This window comes from Macaca fascicularis, chromosome 1 (genome assembly GCF_037993035.2).
Source record: "Macaca fascicularis isolate 582-1 chromosome 1, T2T-MFA8v1.1".
In the NCBI taxonomy this organism is placed as follows: Eukaryota; Metazoa; Chordata; class Mammalia; order Primates; family Cercopithecidae; genus Macaca; species Macaca fascicularis.
The window spans coordinates 196909977-196934300 of record NC_088375.1 but is presented as its reverse complement, the minus strand read 5'-3'; the positions used below and the strand labels follow the sequence as shown (position 1 = coordinate 196934300).

Sequence of the window (24324 nt, the reverse complement as noted above, 5' to 3'; positions counted from 1 at the left end):
TAAGCTATTTTTAAACATCTTTAAGAAAAGACATTAAATAGCTTTTTGCTGACAGAAAGATCACGTTGTTGTGTCTTTCATGTACCTAGTATTGTTTGCGTCTAAACCAGGGACACCTAGAAGAAAACATAAATCTAGGTGGGCACAGTGGCTCATGCCTGTAATCCCAAGGCTTTGAGAAGCTGAGGCAGGAGGATTGATTGAGTTCAGGAGTCCAAGACCAGCCTGGGACAACATGGTGAAACCCTATTTCTTTGTTTTTTTTTTTTGGAGACAAGAGTCTCGCTCGGTTGCCCAGGCCGGAGTACAGTGGCGCCATCTTGGCTCACTGCAATCTCCGCCTCCCGGGCTCACACCAATTCTCCCGCCTCAGCCTCCCGAGTACAGGCGCCCACCACCACGCCCAGCTAATTTTTTGTAGTTTTAGTAGAGACGGGGTTTCACCATGTTAGCCAGGATGGTCTCCAACTCCTGACCTCGTGATCCGCCCACCTCGGCCTCCCAAAGTGCTGGGATTACAGGTGTGAGCCACCGCGCCCAGCCAGTGAAACCCTATTTCTACAAAAAAAATTTTTTTTTTTGGATGGAGTTTTGCTCTTGTTGCTCAGGCTGGAGTGCAATGGCGCAATCTCGGCTCACCGCAACCTCCGCCTCCTGGGTTCAAGTGATTCTCCTGCCTCAGCCTCCTGAGTAGCTAGGATTACAGGCATGTGCCACCATGCCCAGCTAATTTTGTATTTTTAGTAGAGACAGGGTTTCTCCACGTTGGTCAGGCTGGTCTTGAACTCCCGACCCCAGGTGATCTGCCTGCCTTGGTCTCCCAAAGTGCTGGGATTACAGGCGTGAGTGGCTGTGTCCAGCCAGGAAAATGGTATTTATTTAAAAAAAAAAAAAAAATTTAAAGAAATCTTATGTAAGGCTGGGTGCAATGGCTCACGTCTATAATCCCAACACTTTGTGAGGCCAAGGCAGGCGGATTGCTTGAGCTCAGGAGTTTGAGACCAGCCTTGGCAACAGGGCAAAACTCAATCTCTACACAAAATACAAAAAACTAGCTGGGCATGGTGGCACACGCCTGTAGTCCCAAGTACTTGGTGGGGCTGAGGCGGGATCCATCACTTGAGTCCAGGAGGTCTAGGATACAGCGAGCCAAGATCACGCCACTGCACTCCAGCCTGGGTGACAAAATGAGACCCTGTCTCAAAAAAAAAAAAAAAAAAAAAAAAAAAAAAGATTTATTTTGGCAAAGGTAAAATACGCTTGTTGTATTGATAATGGGCTGGGTACAGTGGCTCATGCCTGTAATCCCAACACCGTGGGAGGCTGAGACAGGAGGATCACTTGAGGTGAAGAGTTTGTGGCCAGCCTGGGCAACACTGCAAGACCCCATCTTTACAAAAAATACAAAAATTAGCCAAGTGTGGTGGTGGTATGCACCTGTATCCTCAACTACTCAGAAGGCTAAGGCGGGAGGATCACTTGAGCCCAGAAGTCGAGGTTGCAGTGAGCAACGATCACACCATGGTAAGACCTCATCTCAAAAATAAAAAAATAAAATTTATTAATAAATAAATATGCTTGTTTTCACTGTAGAAAACTTCATTTTGAATAGTATTTCATTCCAAGAAAGCGTATCACCTCTTTAATATTTACATAACAGTTTTAAAACACAAGGAAGACATTTTACAATGGCTTCATGTCTATGTCTACTAGTTCCAGTCTAGTGTCCTGACTCACTTCGAGAATCAGAACCTCTCTGCCCTTTCCCAGGTCTTACCTCAGATGCCTTCAGGTTAATGTACTTCAGGTAACAGTCATGGAGATCGAGATAACGACCATATCCCTCTTCATCTGTGAACTCCACCAAGTCTGAGGGAATCAGATACATCAATGATTCAGTTTATACACACCACTCTCTTGGACTTACCTTTTCAAATGGACTGCTTGTTCCTAGTTTCCTGAGGCAGCACTTCACCCAAATGTCCTCCCTTTGCTCACAATATAACCTCCAATAAGTTAAGTGAGATCAAAAGTGAGTGTTCTCTTACAAGGTAACAAGGGCTGACTCATTTTAGTATCGTGACCTAAAGTGAACAATCCTTGGCTTTCCAAGCCAGTAAATTTGAGGTAGGAGAGAACAAAATGAACATTGTGCGCCCAAGACCAATTTAGGATGTCACTCTAGCCCAGAAACCAGCAAAGACGAAACCAGCAAGAAATCCTGGCTATAAATATATCTGAGGCCATGGCTGCAAATCTGAGCTGTAATTAACCTGTACTTTTGCTGGTGCCGAATGAAATTTTCACCTCTACTTACTTTGTGCCTCTTCACTCGGATTCTCTCGAGCCTTCAGGAGCTCCTCAAATTCCACTGACATTGGCACACAGATCTGAGGGGAAAAGTAAAAGCTCAGGTGGATTTTTCTTATTTGTTTTTGAGACGGACTCTGCTCTGTTGCCCAGGCTGGAGTGCACTGGCACAATCTTGGCTCACTGCAACCTCTACTTCCCAGGTTCAAGCGATTCTCCTGCTTTGGCCACCCGAGTAGCTGGGACTACAGGCACGCACCACCATGCTTGGCTAATTCTTATATTTTTAGTGGAGACAGGGTTTTGCCATGTTGCCCAGGCTGGTCTTAAACTCCTAAGCTAAAGTGATCTGCCCAGCTTGGCCTCCTAAAGTGCTGGGATTACAGGCATGAACCACTGTGCCCGACCTTAGGTGGATTTTTCAATGTAAAAGTTGCAAGATCACAGAAATGAAATACACAGAAAGTTGGACTTCTGATGATCTGGCCTTGATTTTTCACTAGGAAGCTACTACTGTTCTCCAATTACCTTGTTTTTCCCCGCTTTTTTGTATTGTTTGAGTAAAACTCACTAAAGTAACACATGCTCACAAAACCTCAAAAGTCCACCTTTATTAATTCTCCTGAGAACAGGTAACCACTGTTAACAGAGCTTTTCCTATGCCAGTGGTTCCCAAACTTTGCTGCATATTAGAATCACTCGGGGAGTTTTTTTTTTTTTAATTCTGATGCACCTGATACCAATTAAATCAAAGGAAGGCAGGTATCAGTACATTTTAAAGATCCCCAGGTGGCTCAAATATGCAGAAAGTTTGGAAAACAGTGCTCTATATATTTAAATATATGTATTTGTACTAGTACATTCATGCCTGCATACGTTTTTATTATTTTTTTTTAGCATAAAAGACTTGCTTCTGACACTTAGTATATCTTGGGCATCCTTCTAACCAGTTATTTAAGCATTTATTCCTCGTTACCTTTTGACCATGGCTGGAATAAGGTGAACACATCAGAATGGTATTCATTTATTCTCTCTTGGTTAGCAGAAGACCTCACTCTCCATCCTCCAAGGGGGCTATGTGTGTGAGGATCCCTTCGTTTACCCCCACACTATGTACTGCAATAAACAGCCTCTATTTTTTTGCTGTTTTTAATCTCTTCCTTTTTCCCTGTGCTCCTTCAAATAAGTAAGCTGCTTCTTTTTTTTTTTTTTTTTTTTTTTTTTTGAGACGGAGTCTCGCTCTGTCCCCCAGGCTGGAGTGCAGTGGCTGGATCTCAGCTCACTGCAAGCTCCGCCTCCCGGGTTTACGCCATTCTCGTGCCTCAGCCTCCCGAGTAGCTGGGACTACAGGCACCCGCCACCTCGCCTGGCTAGTTTTTTGTATTTTTTAGTAGAGGCGGGGTTTCACCGGGTTAGGCAGGATGGTCTCGATCTCCTGACCTCATGATCCGCCCGTCTCAGCCTCCCAAAGTGCTGGGATTACAGGCTTGAGCCACTGCGCCTGGCCATAAGTATGCTTCTTTATCTTCCCCAATACCCTCCTGTTTCTCCCCTTCTTTTTCCTACCAGATTTTTTTTTTTTTTTGACGGAGTCTTGCTCTGTTGCCCAGGCTGGAGTGCAGCAGAGTGATCTCAGCTCACTGCAACCTCCATGTCCTGGGTTCAAGCGATTCTCCTGCCTCAGCCCCACAAGAAGCTGGGATCACAGGCGTGCACCACCAAGCCCAGCTAATTTTTGTGTTTTTAGTAGAGACGGGTTTCACCACGTTGGCCAGGCTGGTCTCAAACTCTTGACTTCGTGATCCACCTGCCTCAGCCTCCCAAAGTGCTGGAATTACAGGTGTGAGCCACTGAACCCGGCTGCTACCAGCCTTTCAAATGCATGTTCCATACTCCATACTTATATTTCCCCATTACCCATCTTTACCTTGTGACCAGATTTCCATTCCTACTACTTTAATGAAACAGCAATCCTGGCAGTTATCAATCAATAAGTTGACACCATGACTGCCTTTCTGAAACTCTCTTTTGCTTAACTTCTGTTAAGGCAACACCACCTGGAGTGGTCATGTGACCTTTCTGATGGAAGCCTTCCCAGGCCCTTTTTCTCTTAACTACCTTATTATAAGTGAGCTCCAGGGTATATGAGGGCTAGGCCCGGTGGCTCACGCCTGTAATCCCAGCACTTTGGGAGGCCGAGGTGGGTGGATTATGAGGTCAGCAGATCGAGACTATCCTGGCTAACATGGTGAAACCCTGTGTCTACTAAAAAATACACAAAATTAGCCGGGCGTGGTGGCGGGCACCTGTAGTCCCAGCTACTCAGGAGGCTGAGGCAGGAGAATGGCGTGAACTCGGGAGGTGGAGTTTGCAGAGAGCCGAAATCGTGCCACTGCACTCCAGCCTGGGTGACAGAGTGAGATTCCATCTCAAAAAAAAAAAAAAAAAAGACAGAGTTAGGAGCATAATTTATTGGGGGGAGTAATTTCTGTGAAAGACAAAAAGGAGGAGAAAGCAGGATTAGGCCAGGATAGCCTAGACCACAATGCAGATTGGACAAAATCTTGACCCACCCAATGGGGAGCCGTGGAGCAAAGATAACTCATCAGAGGAGTCTCACAGTGGACCAAATTGCTGGGCCCTAGTACCCATACTGTGCTTAGTCACTGGCCAGGAGCTGCCCACGAAATGTGGCCTTGGCTTTTTTTTGAGATGAAGTCTCACTCTTGTCCCTCAGGATGGTGTGCAATGGCGCAATCTCGGCTCACTGCAACCTCCGCCTCCCGGGTTCAAGTGATTCTCTTGCCTCAGCCTCCCAAGTAGCTGGGATTATAGGCGCATGCCACCATGCCTAGCTAATTTTTGCATTTTTAGTAGAGATGGGGTTTCACTATGTTCGTCAGGCTGGTCTCGAACTCCTGACCTCAGGTGATCCGCCGACCTCAGCCTCCCACAGTGCTGGGATTACAGGTGTGAGCCACCGCACCCGGCCAGCCTTGGCTTCAAAGCTGAGGGAGATGCTGAAAACACTGCAGTTGTAGGATGTCAGCTAACTATGGTCCTTGCACCTAAATGGCAAGTTCTTTCTTGAAGTGCATTTGAATAGCACATGTCCAGTTTCCTTTATACTTTCCTTTATATGCTTTAAAGATAGGTCTGGAGAAAATACTTTTCGGAGGACATACCTCATTTGGGTGCTTCCGGTGGAATTCCTTTATTTGCTTGAGTCTATTATAGAATTCAGCAAACTCATTGGGTCCTGAAATGGCATTGAGCTCCTCCTTTCGTAATCTGCAATTTCAGGAAAATTTCAAAGATAGAGCACAAAGTCAGTCCTCTAACCATGGCTCCTCAGAAGCACTAACTCCTAGATTAGCTGTGACTGTCACTTACCCATCCTTATCATCATACAAATCCCTCAGGTTCCCACTGACCTCCATATACCTCTGAAAGGCAAATACAAAACCATCAGAATGAGGCAATTTGCACAAATGTAGAGCTAAGCAAACAACAAGGGCTCTCCAGTCAAAGCCCAGGGCAATCTCAAGAGATATGGACATGGTCTTAACAGTTCTGTGCTTCCTAGTACCTTTAATAGCCCTGTTTGCTGGTTAGTTTTTCAATAGCCCTTTAACAGCCCTGATTCCTGGTTAGTTTTTTAAGCAGGTCGATTGGAAGATTACCTAAATGATAACATTTAAGGGGTGGCTCCTATTTTTACATACCACCGATGCCTAACTTTCCCTGTAACAGACTCACCCTCTTTGGCTAAACACTAGCTCCCACCTAACATCCTCAAAGATAAAGATGATATTCACTATTTCAAAAAGCTTGACTGAGGAGTAGACAGGCTAAATAAACATTACATAGGCTTCTTTTGTAGTCAAAATATACTAATTCGGGATGGTACAGGTACATAGTCCCCTCCTCCAAAACTTTTGGGCCCAGATTTGTTTCAGAATTTGGAATTTTTAAGTTCAGAAAAGGTATCACATATTATGTAACAGTCCTAGTGGAATCTGGAGCACACAGTTCTGCAGTAAACCTTATACCTTATTTACTAAGTGAGGTAAATTAAAGACCATAAAAAGCCTATCACAGGTTCAGGCCAGTAAACCTGTCAAGTGACAGCAGGTCAGATTTTGACACCAAATAATCACCCAAGGGGAAAAAAATAAAATCCTTGGTTTTCAGAGTATTTTGGGGCTGAGGGCTTGTAATCTGATCATCTCCTGAAAATCAGAAGGTCCAAGTAAGTCTTTTATTCCATTTTAAACAGATTTCAAACGTACCCAAGAGTAAGGAACGTAGTAAAATGAACCTCCATTTACTCATCACCTTGTTTAAAAATTTAAATAGCATCTTGTTTTTCTTTTAAGTAATAAATTAAACTACTACCAGACAAATGCAGTTTAGTAGTCCAAAATGCTTTAAAGCAGTATCCTGGGAGAAAAACACTAATATCCGGTATACATACATACTAATATACGGTATACATACATACATATATATATATATATTTTTTTTTTTTAAGGCAAGGATTGTAGCTATGCACCTGAGTCATGGACTCCTCATAACTATTGTTTGCACATCCAAGGGATACAGGATGCTGTAAAACGGACACGTGTAAGCCGGGCGCAGTGGCTCAAGCCTGTAATCCCAGCACTTTGGGAGGCCGAGGTAGGTGGATCACGAGGTCAGGAGTTCGAGACCAGCCTGACCAACATGGTGAATCTCCGTCTCTACAAAAAATACAAAAATTAGCTGGGCGTGGTGGCGAGCGCCTGTAATCCCAACTACTCCGGAGGCTGAGGCAGGAGAATCGCTTGAACTCGGGAGTCGGAGGTTGCAGGGAGCCGAGACCGCGCCTGGGCAACAGAGCGAGACTCCGTCTTAAAAGAAAAAAAAAGGGGGGGCACCTTTCCGATTAACGAAGAATGCGTAAGAGTTCCCCATTCAGAGAACTGAGGAAGCACCCTTACATTCGGCAGCCTGTGGATATCTGTCCAGGCAGAGAGCTCGCGACTGGCCAATCCGGTTACCTTTGGCCAGTGCTCATGCTGAGACCCCGCACTTCACTTCCCCTCTCTTTTCCCGCCCTCGCCAACCCAAAGAGTGACAGACAGCTGGGCACTCACATCTTGCATGGCCCGAGTGCGGTGATCAGAATTGATCTGGTCCCGGAGCTGAAAAAGCAAACGGTGACACAAACGCCGTTAGCTCGCGTTCTGGAATAGAAAAGGCCGCCCGAGGGCGGCGCTTACCCGCTCAGGTTTTATCCGCTCAGGTTTTAGCAGCTGAGGAAGAAAGGCCTCTGGGGCTCTGGACCCCGGGAGGAGGTTACCAAGACCGGAGCTCGGAGAGGGAGCCCCGGAGGAGGCAGGAGGCGGAGTGCGGGGAGGCGCTGAGGGCCAAAGCAAGCTCTCAGAGGTCAAACACGGGATTGAGGCCCATGCCCCTGCCGCAGCCCCTGCTCAGGCCCCACTCACCGTGGACTTCTTAGTGAGCATCTCTTTAGCCATGACGTCCATGAGCCGTTCCTTCTCCTCATGATAGCGCCGCTGCTGCTCCAGTATTGTCTCCATCTTCCCTTAGCCGCAGCCTCCCAATTCAGACCACCTACACGGCCGGAAGCAACTCCTGCCGCCCGGCGCGCCTGAGTCCCCACGTTGCGCATCCAGCTGCATCAAAGTTCCGCGAGTGCCGGAAGTGCCCGGGGACTTAGGAAAACATGAGCACCACAAGGAAGGCCAGTCTATGTTATGGAGATGGCAACAGTGCCACCTACTGGTGGGAGGTGTGGTGGAGCGATGCCGAGAGGTTTGCAGATACCTCCAGGGGACATAGGAAAACCCAAGAGCCCGAGGTTCAGCGGACCGCTTCCTGGGGCTTGCTGGGGCCGGCTGGGCGGGCAGGTACACTGTGGGGACTGCGCGAGCAGTTGGAGTGCAGCTGGGAGATGGGAAACCGGAACTTGAGGACGCAGCTTTCAGCGTAAATTATGAGAACATTTTCTGCTTCTCTGGACTTCAGCACCTTTCTTAGTAAAATGGGAATAGTGGGGTTTTGCTGGTGGTGTTTTTAAAGAAATTCACATGTGAGGCTGGGCGTGGTAGCTCACGCCTGTAATCCAGCACTTTGGGAAGCCGAGGCGGGCGGATCACTTGAGGTCAGGGGTTCGAGACCAGCCTGGCCAACATGGTGAAACCCCGTCTTTACTAAAAACAAACAAACAAAAATTAGCCGGGCGTGGTGGCACACACCTGTTGTCTCAGCCACTCCGGAGGCTGAGGCAGGAGAATCTCTTGAACCTGGGAAGCAGAGATTGCAGTGAGCTGAGATCGTGCCACTGCACTCCAGCCTGGGCAACAGAATGAGACTCAGTCTCAAAAAAAAAAAAAAAAAAAAAAAAAGGAAGAAAGAAATTCACGTGTAGAAACGACTTGTCTATCGGCAGGGAATATGTTAAATAAAATACTGTGCATCCAACGGGCCAACGAGGTCAGATCAAGACCATCCTGTCTAACATGGTGAAACCCCACCTCTACTAAAAATACAAAAAATTAGCCGTCATGGTGGCACACGCCTGTAGTCACAGCTACTCGGGAGGCTGAGGCAGGAGAATCGCTTGAACCCAGGAGGCAGACATTGCAGTGAGCTGAGATCAAGCCACTGCACTCCAGCCTGGGCGACAGAGACAGACTCCGTCTCAAAAAAAGTAAAATAAAATAAAATACTGTGCATCCAAGCAGAGGAAGACCAGCTGTGAAATGCTATACAGCCTTAAAAAAAAAAAAAAAAAAGATTGTGTCTATATATCTTCACTTGTAAGTAGAGAAATGCAAACATGTCCATGTGTTCACATGTTCACGGCGGCATTATTCATAATAGACAAAAACTGGATGCAACCCAATCGTCTATTAACTGGCAAATGGATAAAGTGTGGTATATCTATACAGTACAATGGAACATTATCCTGCAATAAATGAATACTACAATGATGAACCATGAAAGCATCATGCTAAGTGAAAGAAGCCAGATAGAAAAACAACAGTGTATGTTCAGATAAAATGTCCAGAACGGTGTTAAAAGAAAAACACTGGTGCTCACTATGGCAGCACATATACTAAAATTGGAACCATACAGAGATTAGCATAGCCCCTGCGAAACAAAAAAACCAAACCAAAAACACCGGTTACAGCTTGGCCTTTGCCTTATTTGAACACGGTTTGCATAGTTTGCCATTTGATTGGCCAAAACTCGGTGATTGGCAAAGGGTAGGCTATGGTCTGTTTACAACTCCATTTAGGTTATAGTTCACCATATACAGAGAAACCTTTAGGCTAAATTTAAAATATGTAAGGAGGCAGCTTTAGGCTAAACTTGATTTAACAAAGGCAAATCTATGGAGGCAGAAAGTATATGAGTGGTTGCTTGTGACCGGCGGAGAGATTGGAAGTGATTACAAATGCGCACAAGGAATCCATTTTGGACAGATAGCAATGTTCTAAAATTGGATTGAATACAGTTGCATAACTCTATTCACTTTACTAAAATTAATTGCACTGTACTGTTAAAATGGGTGAATTTTATGGTATATAAATTATACTTCAATAAAACTGTTAAAAACTCTATATGAACTCACATGGAGAGATGGCCACACAAACTGAAAAAAGCTAGATGCACAAGTGTGTATAAAAATAGATGTGCAAAGAGATTATTTCTGTAAGGATATCCAAGTAACAGTAAACAGTGGTTGTTCCTGAGCAGACAGCCTTGGAGATCTGATATGGGAGATTTTTCTTTGTATACACCCCAAGCACAGCATGAAAAGTTATTTTTAAACACACTTTTTCAATTTAAAAATTAATTTAAAACTGAAAATACATATGTGCACATTTATGTTTAACAAAAAAGAATGAGGACATAATACATCACATTATTAGTAATTTACCTATTGTTCACTTTTTTCTTTTTCTTTTTTTGATAGGGTCTCTCTCTGTTGCCCTAGGCTGGAGTACAGTGGCATGATCATGGCTCACTGCAGCCTCCACCCCTGGGGCGCCCACATGTGGGGGCCACCACCCTGGTTAATTTTCTTTTTCCCCACGCAACAAAAGCCACATTTAAAGTTTTGTTTTGGGAGTCTCGCTCTGTCGCCAGACTGGAGTGCGGGGGCGTGATCTGAACTCACGGCAACCTCCACCTCCCGTGTTCAAACGATTCTCCTGCCTCAGCCTCCTGAGTAGCCGGGATTACAGGTGCATGCCATCACACCTGGCTTATTTTTGTATTTTTAGTAGAGACAGGGTTTTGCTCTATTGGCCAGGCTGGTCTTGAACTCCTGACCTCAGGGTGATCTGCATGCCTTGGCCTCCCAAAATGCTGGGATTACAGGTGTGAGCCACTGCACCCAGTCAAGGATTTTTTTGTTTGTTTGTTTTTTTGAGACAGGGTCTTACTGTGTCATCCAAGCTGGAATGCAGTGGCACGATCTTGGCTCACTGCAACCTCCGCCTCCTGGGTTCAAGCATTCTGCCTCAGTCTCCCTAGTAGCTGGGATTACAGGTGTGTGGCACCATGCCCAGCTACTTTTTGTATTTTTAGTAGGGATAGGGTTTTGCTGTGTTGGCCAGGCTGGTCTTGAACTCCTGACCTCAGGGTGATCCGCCCACCTTGGCCTCCCAAAATGCTGAAATTACAGGCATGAGCCACCACACCAGGCCGAGGTTTTTATGTTTTTTGAGACAGGGTCTTGCCAAGCTGGAGTGCAGTAGCATGATCTTAGCTCACTGCAGCCTCGACCTCCTGGGCTAAAGCTATCCTCCCACTTCAGCCTCCTGAGTAGCTGGGACTATAAGTGCACGCCACTACACCCTCCTAGTTTTTGTGTTTTTTGTAGAGACAGGGTTTTTTGCCATGTTGCCCAGGCTGGTCTCAAACCCCTGGACTCAAGCGATCTTCCTGCCTTGGCCTCCCAAAATGCTGGGATTATAGGCATGAGTCACCAGACCCGCTGTAATTTTTTTTGTTTGTTTTTGTTTTGTTTTTGTTTTTTACTAGAGATGAGGTCTCACTGTGGTGCCCAGGCTGGTCTGCAACTCCTGAGCTCAAGCAATCCTCCTGCCTTGGCCTCCCAAAGTGCTGCAATTACAGGTGTGAGCCACTGCACCCAGCCCAATTTGTCTACAATAAACATGAATTACTTTTTGTTTCTAAAAGTTTGAAAACAGGCTGGGTGCGGTGGCTCACGCCTGTAATCCCAGCACTTTGGGAGGCCAAGCTGGGAATTTCGCTTAAAGCCAGGAGTTCTAGAACAGTCTGGGCAACATAGTGAGACCTCATCTCTACAAAAAAATAAGAAAATTAGCTGGGCTTGCTGGCACTTGCCTGTACTCCCAGCTACATGGGAGGCTGAGGCAGGAGGATCACTTGAGCCCAGGGGTTCGAGGTTATAGTGAGCTATGATCATGCCACTGTACTCCAAGCCTGGGTGACATGGTCTCAAAAAAGAAAAAAAAAAATGTTTGAAAAAACGGAGGCCGGGCATGGTGACTCACGCTTGTAATCCCAGCACTTTGGGAGGCCGAGGTGGCAGATCACAAGGTCAAGAGATCGAGACCATCCTGGCCAACATGGTGAAACCCCTGTCTCTACAAAAAACACAAAAAAATTACTGGGCGTTGTGGCGCATGCCTGTAGTCCCAGCTACTTGGGAGGCTGAGACAGGAGAATCACTTGAACCCAGGAGGTGGAGGTTGCAGTGAGCCGAGATCACGCCACTGCACTCCAGCCTGGCGATAGAGTGAGGCTCTGTCTAAATAAATAAATAAATATAAAATTGAAATAACGACCTGTGTTCTGCCCACTCATGGGGGTGTTACAAGGATCTTATTTGTATATCGGAAATTTAAGCAGGACTGCCAAGCTTAGGGAAAGGAACCAGTCACAATGCATCTGGGGCTTTTCCTGGGACATTAGGAAAGAGGTAAAGTAGAAATCTCCATTCAGGGAGTGTGGAGACTCAGCAAATATTTTTTGTTTTGTTTTGTTTTTTGGGGGTATAAACTTCGGTATTTCTTGAATATGAGATGCCATCAAATGTAAACTCAGTATTATTTTATGCTTTACTAAGGAAGAGAGAAAAAATTGTCAATTAAACAATGACACATCTTTGATTATACGTCTGGGTTTCTTCTTTTTTTAAGATGGAGTTTTGCTCTTGTCCCCCAGGCTGGAGTGCAGTGGCGCAATCTTGGCTCACTGCAACTTCCACCTCCGGATTCAAGTAATTCTCCTGCCTCAACCTCTGGAGTAGCTGGGATTACAGGTGCCCACCACCACACCCAGCTAATTTTTGTATTTTTAGAAGAGGTGGGGCTTCATCATGTTATCCAGGTTGGTCTCAAACTCCTGACCTCAGGTGATCCACCCGCCTCGGCCCCCCAAAGTGCTGGGAGGCGTGAGCCACTGCGCCTGGCCTTGATTATATGTCTGGGTTTCTAAGATGTTAAGTCTGAAAAATGTTTGTATTGAAATAAATCAAACAGTTTCGTGGCTGTACATCTCTTACTTCCCGTGAGGTGGGTGGACTGCCTTACCACCACCATCCTCCAGTCACTCTGTCTCAAACCTGATGCCTTTCTGCCCCTAAATGTTTCTCCATCCCCACTCCAGGCAGTAAGTCTTGCCTTTTCCATTCGAGCTGCTACCTGCTGCAAGCTGTCTCACCTGGACCACTAAACTGGCCTCCAAACCAGCCTGCTCATCTTACCCCTCCACTCCATTATTCATGCTGCAGCCAGCATGATCTTTCTACAACTCCGCTCACCCCAGGCCCCTGCTTAAACAGTTCCATAGGCTGCATTTCCTGCAGGGTGAGGTCTGTGCAACTTGGCATTCAGCTTTTAAGGACCTGGGCTCTGCCTGCCATTTTACTCTCCTGGCACTTCCTCCAAATGGAATTACTTGCTACTTCCCCAAAGCACCGTATGTTCTCAGACCTCCAGGCCTTTGCACCAGTTGTTTTCTATGCTTGGACTGCTCTTCCTCAACAAGTATTTATTGAACACATAGTAAGTGCCAGGAGCTGAGAACGAGGCGGGTGCAAGGCAGGCAGGATCTCAGTCCTTATTTAGGCTGGTGGGAGAGAGAAACAAAACCGTAAGCCTATATGGTAATTATTAAGTATAAACACACGTGGTAGGCATTCATAAAGGTTTCCTGAAAATGTCGGGGAGGGTGGGGCGCAGTGGCTCACGCCTGTAATCCCAGCACTTTGGGAGCCCGAGGTGGGCGGATCACTTGAGGTCGGGAGTTCGAGACTAGCCTGACCAACATGGAGAAACCCTGTCTCTACTAAAAATGTTTACAAAAACAACCCTGGGTCGGGCGTGGTGGCTCACGCCTATAATTCCAGCACTTTGGGAGGCCAAGGCGGGTGGATCACTTAAGCTCAGGAGTTGCAGACCCGCCTGGCCAACATGATGAAACCCCATCTACTAAAAATACAAAATTAGCAGCATTTGGTGGCACATGCCTGTAAATCCCGCTACTAGGGAGGCTGAGGCAGAAGAATTACTTGAACCTGGGAGACGGACGTTGCGGTGAGCCGAGATCGCGCCACTGCACTCCAGCCTGGGTGACAAGTGAGAAACTCCGACTCAAAAAACAAAAAAAAGAAAATGTCGGGGAGGGAACTTAGAGGGCGGGTCAATAGGTGCAGCAAACTGCCGTGCAGACGTATACCTATCTAACAAACCTGCACGTTCTGCACACGTGTCCTGGAACTTAAAGTAAAATTAAAAAAAAAAAGAAAGAAAAAGGAAAATGTCAACCACGGCTTCAGAAAGCGATTGGAGCCCAGGATCTACCAGTGACTACCTATGTGACTTGGGGCAGCTGACTGCGCGCGTCTCCACTTCTGTGTAATGGCAGTAATAATGCCCCCCCACAGGATTTCGGGGAGGATTTAATACGCGATACATACAATCTCGCGGTTTCCGCTGGGCCGGAGGGGCCCCCCTACTCCAGGGCGCCGAGGGTCCGCCTGCCCAGGGCCGGGCCCCGCCGCAGGCAGCTGTGGGCGCCACTGTGTGCGCGTACCTGCCCGGAGAGCCGGACTGCCAGGCCCAGACCGCGGACGCCAGGGTCTGGCACAAGGGGCATCGGACGCCAGGCGAGGGGAGCGTCGCCCCGCCCATCTCCCCACTTTGGGGGACAGCCCCCCTCGCTCATTCCCGCCTCCACCCTTGACTTGAATCACTGTTGGGGGGGGTGGGACGGGGCGTGACCCATTCATGCCGGGAATCGGATCCAGATGTTCCCGTGGCGTGTGCAGCTGCATCCTTGCCTTTTTTGGCAAAAAACGTGCGGTCGCGAGCGGATCCCGGGCCGCCCTCGTTAATCCTTGGGAAGAGGGGGAAGGGGGCTGAGAGGGTCTAGGCCCAGACTGGGGATCGGAACCGGGTCCTTGCTCTGCGGGCTTTGGGAAGGGCTGTTGGCGGAGGGGACTATTGGTACCAGCCAATTAAGGCACCCCATCGCCACCCTCGCTTTCGTCTGGAACCTCCCCCAAACCCCTCCCTTCCCTGCATGGAGGAAAAAGCCCTCTGCCAGCAGGGAGGCAGGCCGAGCTCCAGAGGGACGGTAGCCGTGGCGGGGATCCCCTTCATGGGGAGAGACTTCCCACCCCGTGGCCCGGCCCCCCTCCACCCCGCCCTGCAAGGACGAGGTCTAGAAGAGATTCTGAGCCTCCCAGTCTGCAAAAACCCTTCCTTCCCCTTTATACCCTGCGCGCGCACGCGCGCACACACACACACACAGAGGCACACACGGAGGCCCCTGCTTCCTCACACCGCTTTATTGCAGAATCTGGAAGGGGGGTGAGCCAATCTCACCCCTCTGCCCATCTATGGGCAAAATGGAGCTGAAATAAAATGAGAAGACACTCGGTGGCCACCAGCTGGGCAGCACCCTGTACCCTAGGGCCCCCTCATCGGTGGGCCCCTGATCGCTGTCCCCACAGCCTCAGCCCCGGGGGGATGGGGTGGGGCAGGTCAAGCTTGAGAACAGTCCACTTTTGAGGACTTCTCAGGCACCCATAGGAGACCTAAAACCTATAAAGAGAAGTCTAGATTTAAGGGGGCCTAAGTCCCAGAGCCCAGGTTTGGAGGGCTGGGGTCTAGAGCCCTGATTTGGGGAGAGGACTCAGTCTGGGAACCCAGACTGCAGGGGAGAGGGTGAGTTCTGGAGTCCAGGTGTGGGGAGGCAGCTTGACTCATGGAGGCTCTATAAGAGCCCAGGTTTGGGGGCCTGGGTCAGGGAGTACCAGTTTGGGGATGCTGGCGTGGAGAAACAATCCTGGAGCCCAGAGGGCGACCCATTTTTTTTGGTTGGGGGGTGGGGCTAAGTCCCAGAGGTGGTTTAGAAAAGGAGCTACAGTCCTGGGCCCGTGGTATGGGAAAGCCTGGGTCCAGGAGCCTGGCTCAGGGCCCTGCCTGGCTACAGCCCTGGCAGAGCACTTGGTCTCCATCCGGCACGAAGCCTTGGCCCACCAGGGAGGTAGAGCAGCGGGCGCAGGAGAAGCAGTTGTGGTGCCAGTGTCGGTCTTCAAAGGACACATACTTGCCTCCACCGAGTCCTGGAGGGAGGCTGGAAGTTAGCTCTGCAGATCTAGGGATGGTCCGGCCCTCAACTTCACCCAATACCACATCCCATTCCCTTGCCTGCACCCTACCCACTCCGTTCTTTGACCCTTGTCCCACCTACGATGGGGCGCTTGCAGCTGCTGCACTTAGGTGCAAAGAGTTCTCCAAAACAGGCCACACAGTAGGGATCTTCATCCCGGGAGGTGAACTGCTGCCCTGCCAGGGGCGTCTGGCAGCCGGTACAGACCAGACATTCTCGATGCCAGGGCTGATCACGGTATGTCACTCCACCCTGTGTCAGCGTCTGTGGGGGCAGCATTCATTAGTAGGTATGAGTGGGGATTCCCACCCCACGACAGGCCTTACTCACCCCCACCTGGCTGGCCCAGCCCCCACCTTGCTGCAGCGGGCGCAGCGAGGAGCAAACTTGTTCTCATAGCAGGGCACGCAGTAGTGAGCACCCTTGTCGGGCACAAAGGAACGGGAGCCCAGCGGCTGCTCACAGCCACTGCACAGGAAGCAGTGCTCATGCCATGTCTGGCCTCCGTACTCCAGCTTCCGGGACCCTGTGGGGAACAGGGGTCCCATTTAGAGGCTGTGTCCCATGCTCCTGAGGGCCACCCTCTGTAACTTCCCCGGGAGTCTCCACTCCTCTCGCAGCCTGAGCAGGGTGGTGTCCAGTGCACATGCAGCAAGAACCCCCCTGCCCCATGTACATTACACATGCTAACCTCTCCCCAGACACCGGACATGATGACCCAGCTAGACACGAGGATTTTGGCATATGTTAAGCCCCCATATGTCCCAGAAATGACAATTTCAGCACATATCGAGCCTCCATGTAACAGTCATGAAGTCTCACTATGAGCTAAGCCCTCATATAACAGATGTGATGATTTCAGCACTCACACGGGACCCCACATGTACCAGGCAAGTAAGTATATGCCCTAATGCCCTCGGCATGACAGGTTCAGTACATGCTAAGCCCTCGCATCTCCTTGGCACACCATTCTCCATAGGTACTGAGTCCCAACATTTCTATTAGGCATGCAGGTCCCCACACATGTTAAGCCCTCTGTTTACCTGCCTCTGCACACACTAAGACCCAATGCAATAAGCACGACAGTCTCAGCACACCTCTAGTTCCTACATGTACTAAACATGCAGATACTCACACATGCTAAGCCCCCAAGTATGTATCACATGTGTCAATCTGCCTGCACATAGTAACCCCCAGTATACCAGGCAAACAGATCCTGCATATACTAAATTTCCAGAAACATGCTGTGTGTGCAGGTCTTTACACAGACCAAGTCTCCATGTATCAGACAGACACATGCAAAGACCCTACGCAGATGCCAGGCATGCCAGTTCTTACACAAGATGAGCCCCTGAGGACATACCAGGCATGACAGTTTCCCCACAGGCGGAGCACTGCGAGGAAAACGCACTGCAGTAGCAGTCATTGCAGAGCAGCTCACTGTCCTGGCAGGTGAAGGGTTCATCGGCTAGTGAGCGCTGGCAGCGGCAGCAGCGGAAGCAGCCCTCGTGGAAATGGCGGTCTTCATAGAACAGCTCCTGTGGCGAACACAGCGGGGGCACTGGCACCCAGGCCTGGTGGATCCATCCTTTGCCCCCTTCCACTGGTCACCACCCACCTCCTGCCTGGCCTGGCCCTCTCCTTACCCTCGAGTCATGCCCGATAAGCTGCTGGCACTCGGCGCAGGTGTTGGCAAAGGTATTGTCATAGCAGGGCACACAGTAGGGGCCGCTGTCTGTCTGGATGTACTTGCGTCCATACAGGGACTCGCTGCATTTTGCACAGTCAAATGACTCGCTCATCGTGGCAAGGAGAGAGAACCCTGTTAGGAGCACAAGGTGGAACTGGGGTCACACAGAGAGGCTGTGACTTGGCTCCTGGCAAATAGGCCTCTGCATTCAAAACACAGAAACAGACCCGGCATAGGAAATGCCAGTTCAGAGTAGGTGGTGATGGGGAAGGGGTGCTTCCGGGAAACCAGGAGTCCCGCATGTTTCTTTCTGTATTTAACTGGGGATAGAAAGAGGTCAGAAAAAAAACCAGGAAGCAGAAGTTGTTTTCTTATCTAGGCCCTAGCAGATCTAGGGGGAGGGGGCTTTTCCTGGGTCGGTGACTCATTTCCTGCCTCAGCCAGCATTTAGCCTCCACTGTCCCGACTGTCCCCAGCGTGGGAGAAGCAGGGGCAGGGAGCCACCCCACTCTACTCCAGATGAGCAGTACTCCCACCCTCTCCTGACTCGGGACTTTAGGAATATGGATCAAGGAACCCTTACCCAGAGCTCTGGAGTACGGAACTTAAGAGATGGGAATGGGCTGTTCCTAGCCCCTCCTGATCCAAAAAACAGTGGAATGCTAGAGAGGTGCTGGACTGATGAATGGTGGAGGAGGCCAGTGTGAGAGGTTAGGCCTTCCCTCCCGGGGCATCAGCCAAAGAGGCTCAAGCAGGAAGGAAATCCTGCAGGCTGGACACAACCAGGCTTCCCCAGCTAGACCCTCTGCCCTCATCCCCCTACCCCCACTGTGTCTCTGGTCACACTGGCTTGGACAGCCTTGGCCTGCAACATCTGCAGCAGCTGTGGCAGCACAGATGGCCAGATGTCAGGTTTTGCCAGCAATGGGGAGAAAAAAGGAAAATGAAGTGTCGGGGGAGGCAGAGGGGAACTGGAGACAGACTGAGAGTGCAGTGTGCCCCCTGCCACCTCCTGCTAGCATCTGGCAAAACCCCAGTATCTTTCCATCCCCTGGGGTCATGATTTCCCTCCCACTGCCTCTGGGAGAGAAGGTCTCTCCCACCTTTTCTGATTTCTCAGGGTTTGGGACTAGGGAGCTGAAAGCAGAGACAGCAAGAGCCAGTGAAGACATTTTGTCCCCAGTCAGGCCCCATCTTGGGTGGGGAGTAGGACAAGGGGGAGCCCTGAGAGCTGCTGCTGGAGACACCCAGCCCCCGACCAAACCTCAGACACTTTCCATTTTCTCAGGAACAAAGCATGTTTGTGGGATGAGGTCATCCACACAGCTGCCTCTGGAACAGGAGCCTGGGGAGTAGAGCGGTAGGGAAGTGGGGTTCCCAAACCTTTCTGCTGCCCGATTCCAGTCACTAGCCCCAAAGTCAGAGCTCCCACCCCTGCTCTCTTCTATCATGAAGCCTGCTCTCTAAGAGCTGGGATACTGGGCTAGTGGAGAGGAACCACCAGGACCCATAGGAAGGAGATGTTCTCACAGCTGTGGATGAGCCCGGGGAAGTTACAGTGACACACAAAGGAATCCACCAACCCACTCTCCCACAAGGCCCCAGTGCTGGCAGTCACCAGGGCCTGCCCTGGCTCAAGCTGAAGGAAAAGTCCTCCTTTTCTCATCCACCCCCAGTGCGAAATTCTTGACAAAAAGCGCTGCTCTGGCTTGAAGTTCAGACTCCAGGCACCAGCAGACGCCCCCAGCTTGGAGGCCTGACTCTCCATACATCAAGCCTCTGTGCAATGGGAGAACAGCCAGCTCCCACTTCAGGCCAGGGTATGAGGCCACCAGGGGCCAGGGTCTTTAGAGCTGGAACTCCTGGGCTGGGGGCTACGGTGAAGGGTAGAGAAGATACTCTTCTTTCTCAGCCCCTTTCCTGCCACTCAGGCCCAGGTTTCCTCTGGCCCAACATCTGAGGATTGCCTGGGCTGTCAGCCACGGGGCAGCAGGGGGCCACACAGGTGGAATGTGTCCACGGGGGGTGCCTGGGCCTCTTCCTTCCTTCTTGGCTTGGCCCACTGCAGCTGCCACCTTCTCAGGCCCAGGCTAGCCTTGGGTCCACCCCCTGGGAGACAGTCAGCACTCAGAAACCAGGGTAACCCAAATAGGGTATGGGCATCGCTTCTATTTCCTTCCCAGAATCCCCCAATGCCCTAGTCTATCCAGCTGGACTCTGGTGAGGACAGAGTAAAGGGCACCAACAAGGCCCACCTGTCTCTGCCCATACCCCTCTCCCCGCCCTTTTCCCTGGCAAGGCTGGCGACTAAGGAGACTGAAGGGAGCCAGTCTTGTATTTCTTCCTGACTGGCAGTGGGGCGGGGTTTGGGGGAGACTGTTCCTCTACAGATGGCTCACAACCCCTGCACCTCCAACAATCTCCCCTCACAAGGCACCTCCCAGTGAACCTCCTGGAGCTCAGAATGGCTGTGTAACTGGCTATGGTGTATGAAGCCGCTCAAGCTACAAGGTTTGCATCCTGGCTCCTACACGTACTGGCTGGATGATCTTGCACAAGTCACTTAAGCTCCCCAAGCTTGTTTTCCCATCTAACTAAATGAGATACTACTACTTCCTACCTCCTAAGGTTGTTGTCAGGCTTAAATGTAATGATACTTGTAAAGCACCTGGCAGATAATAAATACTCAGAAAATAGTAGCTATTATTTTACTATTAGCACCCTCACTCATACTGGGGCCAGATAGCCCCAGTATAGTTTCACAGGCAGGTCTAGGTCAAGGAGCTGGACTGGAATTTTTTTTTTTTTTTGAGACAGAGTCTCGCTCTGTCGCCCAGGCTGGAGTGCAGTGGCACAATCTCAGCTGTCTGCAACCTCTGCCTCCTGGGTTCAAGTGATTCTCCTGCCTCAGCTTCCCGAGTAGCTGGGACTACAGGTGTGTGCCAACATGCCTGGCTAATTTTTTGTATATTTAGTAGACATGGGGTTTCACCGTGTTAGCCAGGATGGTCTCGAACTCCTGACCTCATGATTGCCCGCCATGGCCTCCCAAAGTGCTGGAATTACAGGCACGAGCCACGGCACCCTGCCTGGACTGGAATTTTTAAATAGAGATAGGGTCTTGATATGTTGCCCAGGCTGGTTTCAAACTCCTGGGCTCAAGCTATCCTCTTACCTTGGGTTCCCAAAGTGCTGGGATTACACGCGTGAGCCACCATGCCAGCTCAGATTTTTTTTTTTTTTTTGAGACAGGGTCTCACTCTGTCACCCAGACTGGAGTGCAGTAAGTCCATCTCAGCTCACTGCAATTTCCACCTCCCGGGTTGAAGCGATTCTCCTGCCTCAGCCTCCCGAGTAGCTGGGATTACAGGAGGGCACCACCACACCCGGCTTAAACATTTTTGTATTTTTAGTAGAGACGGAGTTTCACCATGTTGGCCAGGCTGGTGTCGGCTAGGCCTTTTTGTTTTTGTTTTTTTGTTATGAGTTGGGGTCTCACTCTGTTGCCAAGGCTGCAGTGCAGTGGCACGATCATGGCTTACGGCAGCCTTAAACTTCTGGGCTCAGCCAGGTGAGGTGGCTAATGCCTATAATCCCAGCACTTTGGGAGGCTAAGGCAGGTGGATCACCTGAGGTCAGGAGTTCAAGACCAGCCTGGCCAACATGGCGAAAACCCACCTCTGCTAAAAATACAAAAATTAACTGGGCATGGTGGCAGGCGCCTGTAATCCCAGCTACTCAGGAGGCTGAGGCAGGAGAATTGCTCGAACCAAGAAAGTGAAGGCTGCAGTAAGCTAAGATCATGTCATTACACTCCATCCTGGGTTACAACAGCAAAACTCTATCTCAAAAAAACAAAACAAAACAAAAAAAACCTACTCTGGGCTCAAGCAAGCCACCTGCCTCAGCCTCCTGAGTAGTTGGGACTACAGCCACATGCCACCATGCCCAGCTAGGTTTTTCTGTTTTTTGTAGAGATGGGGTTCTCACTATGTTGTCCAGGCTGGTCTTGAACTCCTGGTGATCCTCTGGCCTCAGCCTTCCAAAGTGCTGGGATTACAGGCGTGAACCACTGTGCCCAGCCTTGTCTGAAATTTGACCTGGACATTCTCAGCCTAGGCCCAGGGAGAGAATAGGAGGCCCCAGGCCCATGGGGCTTGCTGAGGACACCAGTGGGGGCAGTGGTTGCTCCAGCCCAGTCAGCCTGACTCTAGTAAGCATAACTCTTGAGATCTCCCACACAGGTCCACAGGTGTAGACACCTGCATGCTGCTTTGCCACTCACAAAGTCCATGCCCACCACCATCTCATCAGATCTCACAAAAGGCAGGCAGGACAGAGTATCATCCCCATTTTACAGATGAGCACAAGGAGGCAGGAATAGAGCAGGCTTATGCCCGAGGTCACTCAGTTATCAGGACCCAGGTCCCCTGCCTCCCAGGCCAGAGCTCTTCTGTCTCCCTAAAAATACTGCCCTGGTGATGAAGGGGATGATCAGCTTTTAAGGGCAGGGGGACAGGAGATGCACTAGAGCCTGGCTCTTCTCCCCAGCTGCCAGCCCTGTGATTGGAAGGCACCCAGAAGCCTTTCCAATGCCCCATGCCAACCATTCAACTCTTCTGTCCCCCACCCCCAACATGCCCACTATCCAGGAGGACCCCGGCCAGGTCCCACAGCTGTGAGTCAGGATCAGAACAGACCCCTCCCCCACCTTCTAGAAGCTGACAGGAGACTTAAGGGGAGAAATTCAACTCCCTCAACCCTCACCCTCTGCTACCGGGCACCAACCCCAAGCTCTGCTCTCCCCCATGGGACCTGGAAGTCAGAGAAGTCTAGGGAAGGGGGCTGGGGAGCAGGATCCCGCAGCTGCTCTGGGGACAGGAGAGGAACAGTTCATTCACCCTGGGTCCCCCAGGGCAGAGGCAGCCTGTCCAAGATTTGAGTTTAAAAATAAGTTGGGGCTGTCTTGGTGGCTGTGTGTGTCCACGGGGTTCTTCTTGATCTCGAACTTACTGTCTCAGGGCCTCTGCCTCATGGGGGATTGGTGGGCTCAGAGTTTCTGTTTCCCCAGAGCCTCACTTCCCAATGGTTCAGGTCTGGGTAAGTCAGGGGCTGTCCTGGAAGCTGTCAGCCCACCTAGGTCTCTCTGCCCCCACTAAGTCTCAGTCTCTGGTGTCTGTCTCTGCTTCACTCAGCATCTCTGTGTCTGGACACAGCTTCTGTCTTTAGGTTTTGGACGACTCTGTATCTTGACTGGCTGTCCCCCGGCGGCCCATGCCTCTGTGGATCTCAAGTCTTGGTCTCTTCTTGTCTACATGGCTGAATGTCTCAATCCCCACCACATCCCTTTCTCTGTCTCTATATCCAAGTCTCTTTCGCCACCTCTGCATACCTGAGTGTCTCTGTCTCTAGTCTCTGAGTGTCTCTGCAGGCCTCAGAGAGCAGATTCAGCCTGAGGCCAATGACGCCCAAGCCTCAGGGCACCTCCAAGGCCTGGGGAAGGGCCCCAGGGAATGTGTTCGCTGGGGTCCCACGTATGTTTTCTGAAAATGCTCCAGAAAGCCTGGGACGGCCCCCATGTCTCGGGTCTGTCCACCGGTAACACTGTACGCCCGGTGTGTCCTTGTTTCAATGGTCTCGGTAGCCTCCTCCTGTGCCTCGAGTCCCTGCCTGTCTTGGTCTCTCGCTCCACTGGGCTCTGCGAGAACCTCAGTTTCTCCAGCGCTTCTGGTCGGTCTGTCTCTATCCGGCTTTTCTATTTCAAACTTAGCCCCCTCCCCCGCCCAACTCTCGCTGCCGCCCCCGCCCCCGCCCCGCCCCGCCCGGCAGCCCGGAGGGGTCTAGTCCGGGCGGGCGCTCTCCCGGGCTCGGCGTGCCCCGGGCACCTGTGGCCAGAGCCTGGCGGGTACAGGGGGCCGGGGCCGCGGCTGGCCTCAGCCCTCCGCGGGTCCTTTCGCTCCCTGGGCGCGGGGGCGGACTGCCGGGGCTGGGAGCCGGGGTCGGCGGGGCGCTCACCTCGAAGCGGGCGGCGGGAGCGGGGAGCGCGCGGCGCGGGCGGGGCGGGGAACCGGGCGCCGCGTCCCTCGGCGGCTCCTACCTGCGGGCCGGGCCAAGCGGGGGCCGAGCGAGCTGCCGGCGAGGCTGCCGACTGCAGACGGACCGTGTGGGCGAGTGGGAGCGCGGCCCCAACCCCTCCCCGAGGAAGTGAGCGCGGGCCCGCCCCGCCCGGACCCCGCCCCCGGCCCCCCAGCCCGCTGCGGGGGCCAGACCCCGCCCCCACCTCCCTTTCGGCCGCCAGCGGGCCCGGCCCCCTCCTCCTGCCCGGCCTAACCTGGCTCTCCCAACCTTCAGGCGGCCGGGACCCCGCCCCTGTCCCCTCCCCGCAGCCTCTGCTCTCCTCCCCTCCCACCCCCCACCCCCACCCCCACCCCCCCCCCCGTCCCCAGCTGCCAGAGGGAGACTGTTGTATTCCATCTCAGGCCGGGGACATCAGACCCCACAGACCATGGTCCACTGGGGAAGAGTCCTGTGGCCTCCTCGGATTTCCCCACCCCCTCACCTTACCCTTAGGGGTGACACTCAACCTGGCCTTAATCCAGCCTGGAGGAGGAGGTTTTGACTCTACTGTCATGAGC

The 24324-nt window shown here is 51.0% G+C and overlaps 2 protein-coding genes and 1 pseudogene across 5 annotated transcripts in view; 1 reads left to right on the top strand and 2 right to left on the bottom strand.

Moving 5' to 3' along the window:
- Nucleotides 1–7952, bottom strand: part of SF3A3 (splicing factor 3a subunit 3) — a 33458-nt gene extending 25506 nt beyond the window's left edge. Inside the window, exons 1-6 of one of the 2 annotated variants that reach the window (XM_045374076.2) lie at nt 7800–7952; nt 7449–7496; nt 5704–5756; nt 5496–5601; nt 2318–2390; nt 1778–1869 (exon numbers count right to left, since the gene is read on the bottom strand). In XM_045374076.2, the coding sequence (XP_045230011.1) occupies nt 1778–1869; nt 2318–2390; nt 5496–5601; nt 5704–5756; nt 7449–7496; nt 7800–7895 (468 nt within the window). In that variant the 5' untranslated portion in view covers nt 7896–7952. The remainder of the gene's footprint in view (nt 1–1777; nt 1870–2317; nt 2391–5495; nt 5602–5703; nt 5757–7448; nt 7497–7799) is intronic. The other variant, XM_045374078.2, reaches the window with a different exon arrangement.
- Nucleotides 7953–9412: 1460 nt separating this feature from the next.
- On the top strand, nt 9413–9508 carry LOC123571002 (U6 spliceosomal RNA; annotated as a pseudogene).
- Nucleotides 9509–15157: 5649 nt separating this feature from the next.
- Nucleotides 15158–24060, bottom strand: FHL3 (four and a half LIM domains 3). 3 transcript variants are annotated; one of them, XM_045374069.3, is made up of 6 exons: nt 24021–24060; nt 17646–17821; nt 17363–17537; nt 16356–16525; nt 16077–16263; nt 15158–15952 (listed from the first exon to the last, which is right to left on the bottom strand). In XM_045374069.3, exons 2-6 carry the CDS (start codon nt 17799–17801, stop codon nt 15798–15800), a joined length of 843 nt encoding a protein of 280 aa, XP_045230004.1. In that variant the 5' UTR covers nt 17802–17821; nt 24021–24060; the 3' UTR covers nt 15158–15797. The 3 variants fall into 3 exon arrangements, with proteins under 3 accessions (XP_045230004.1, XP_045229981.1, XP_045229989.1); XM_045374046.2 differs by lacking the exon at nt 24021–24060 and adding an exon at nt 23705–23862; XM_045374054.2 differs by lacking the exon at nt 24021–24060 and adding an exon at nt 23787–23862.
- Nucleotides 24061–24324: the final 264 nt, after the last annotated feature.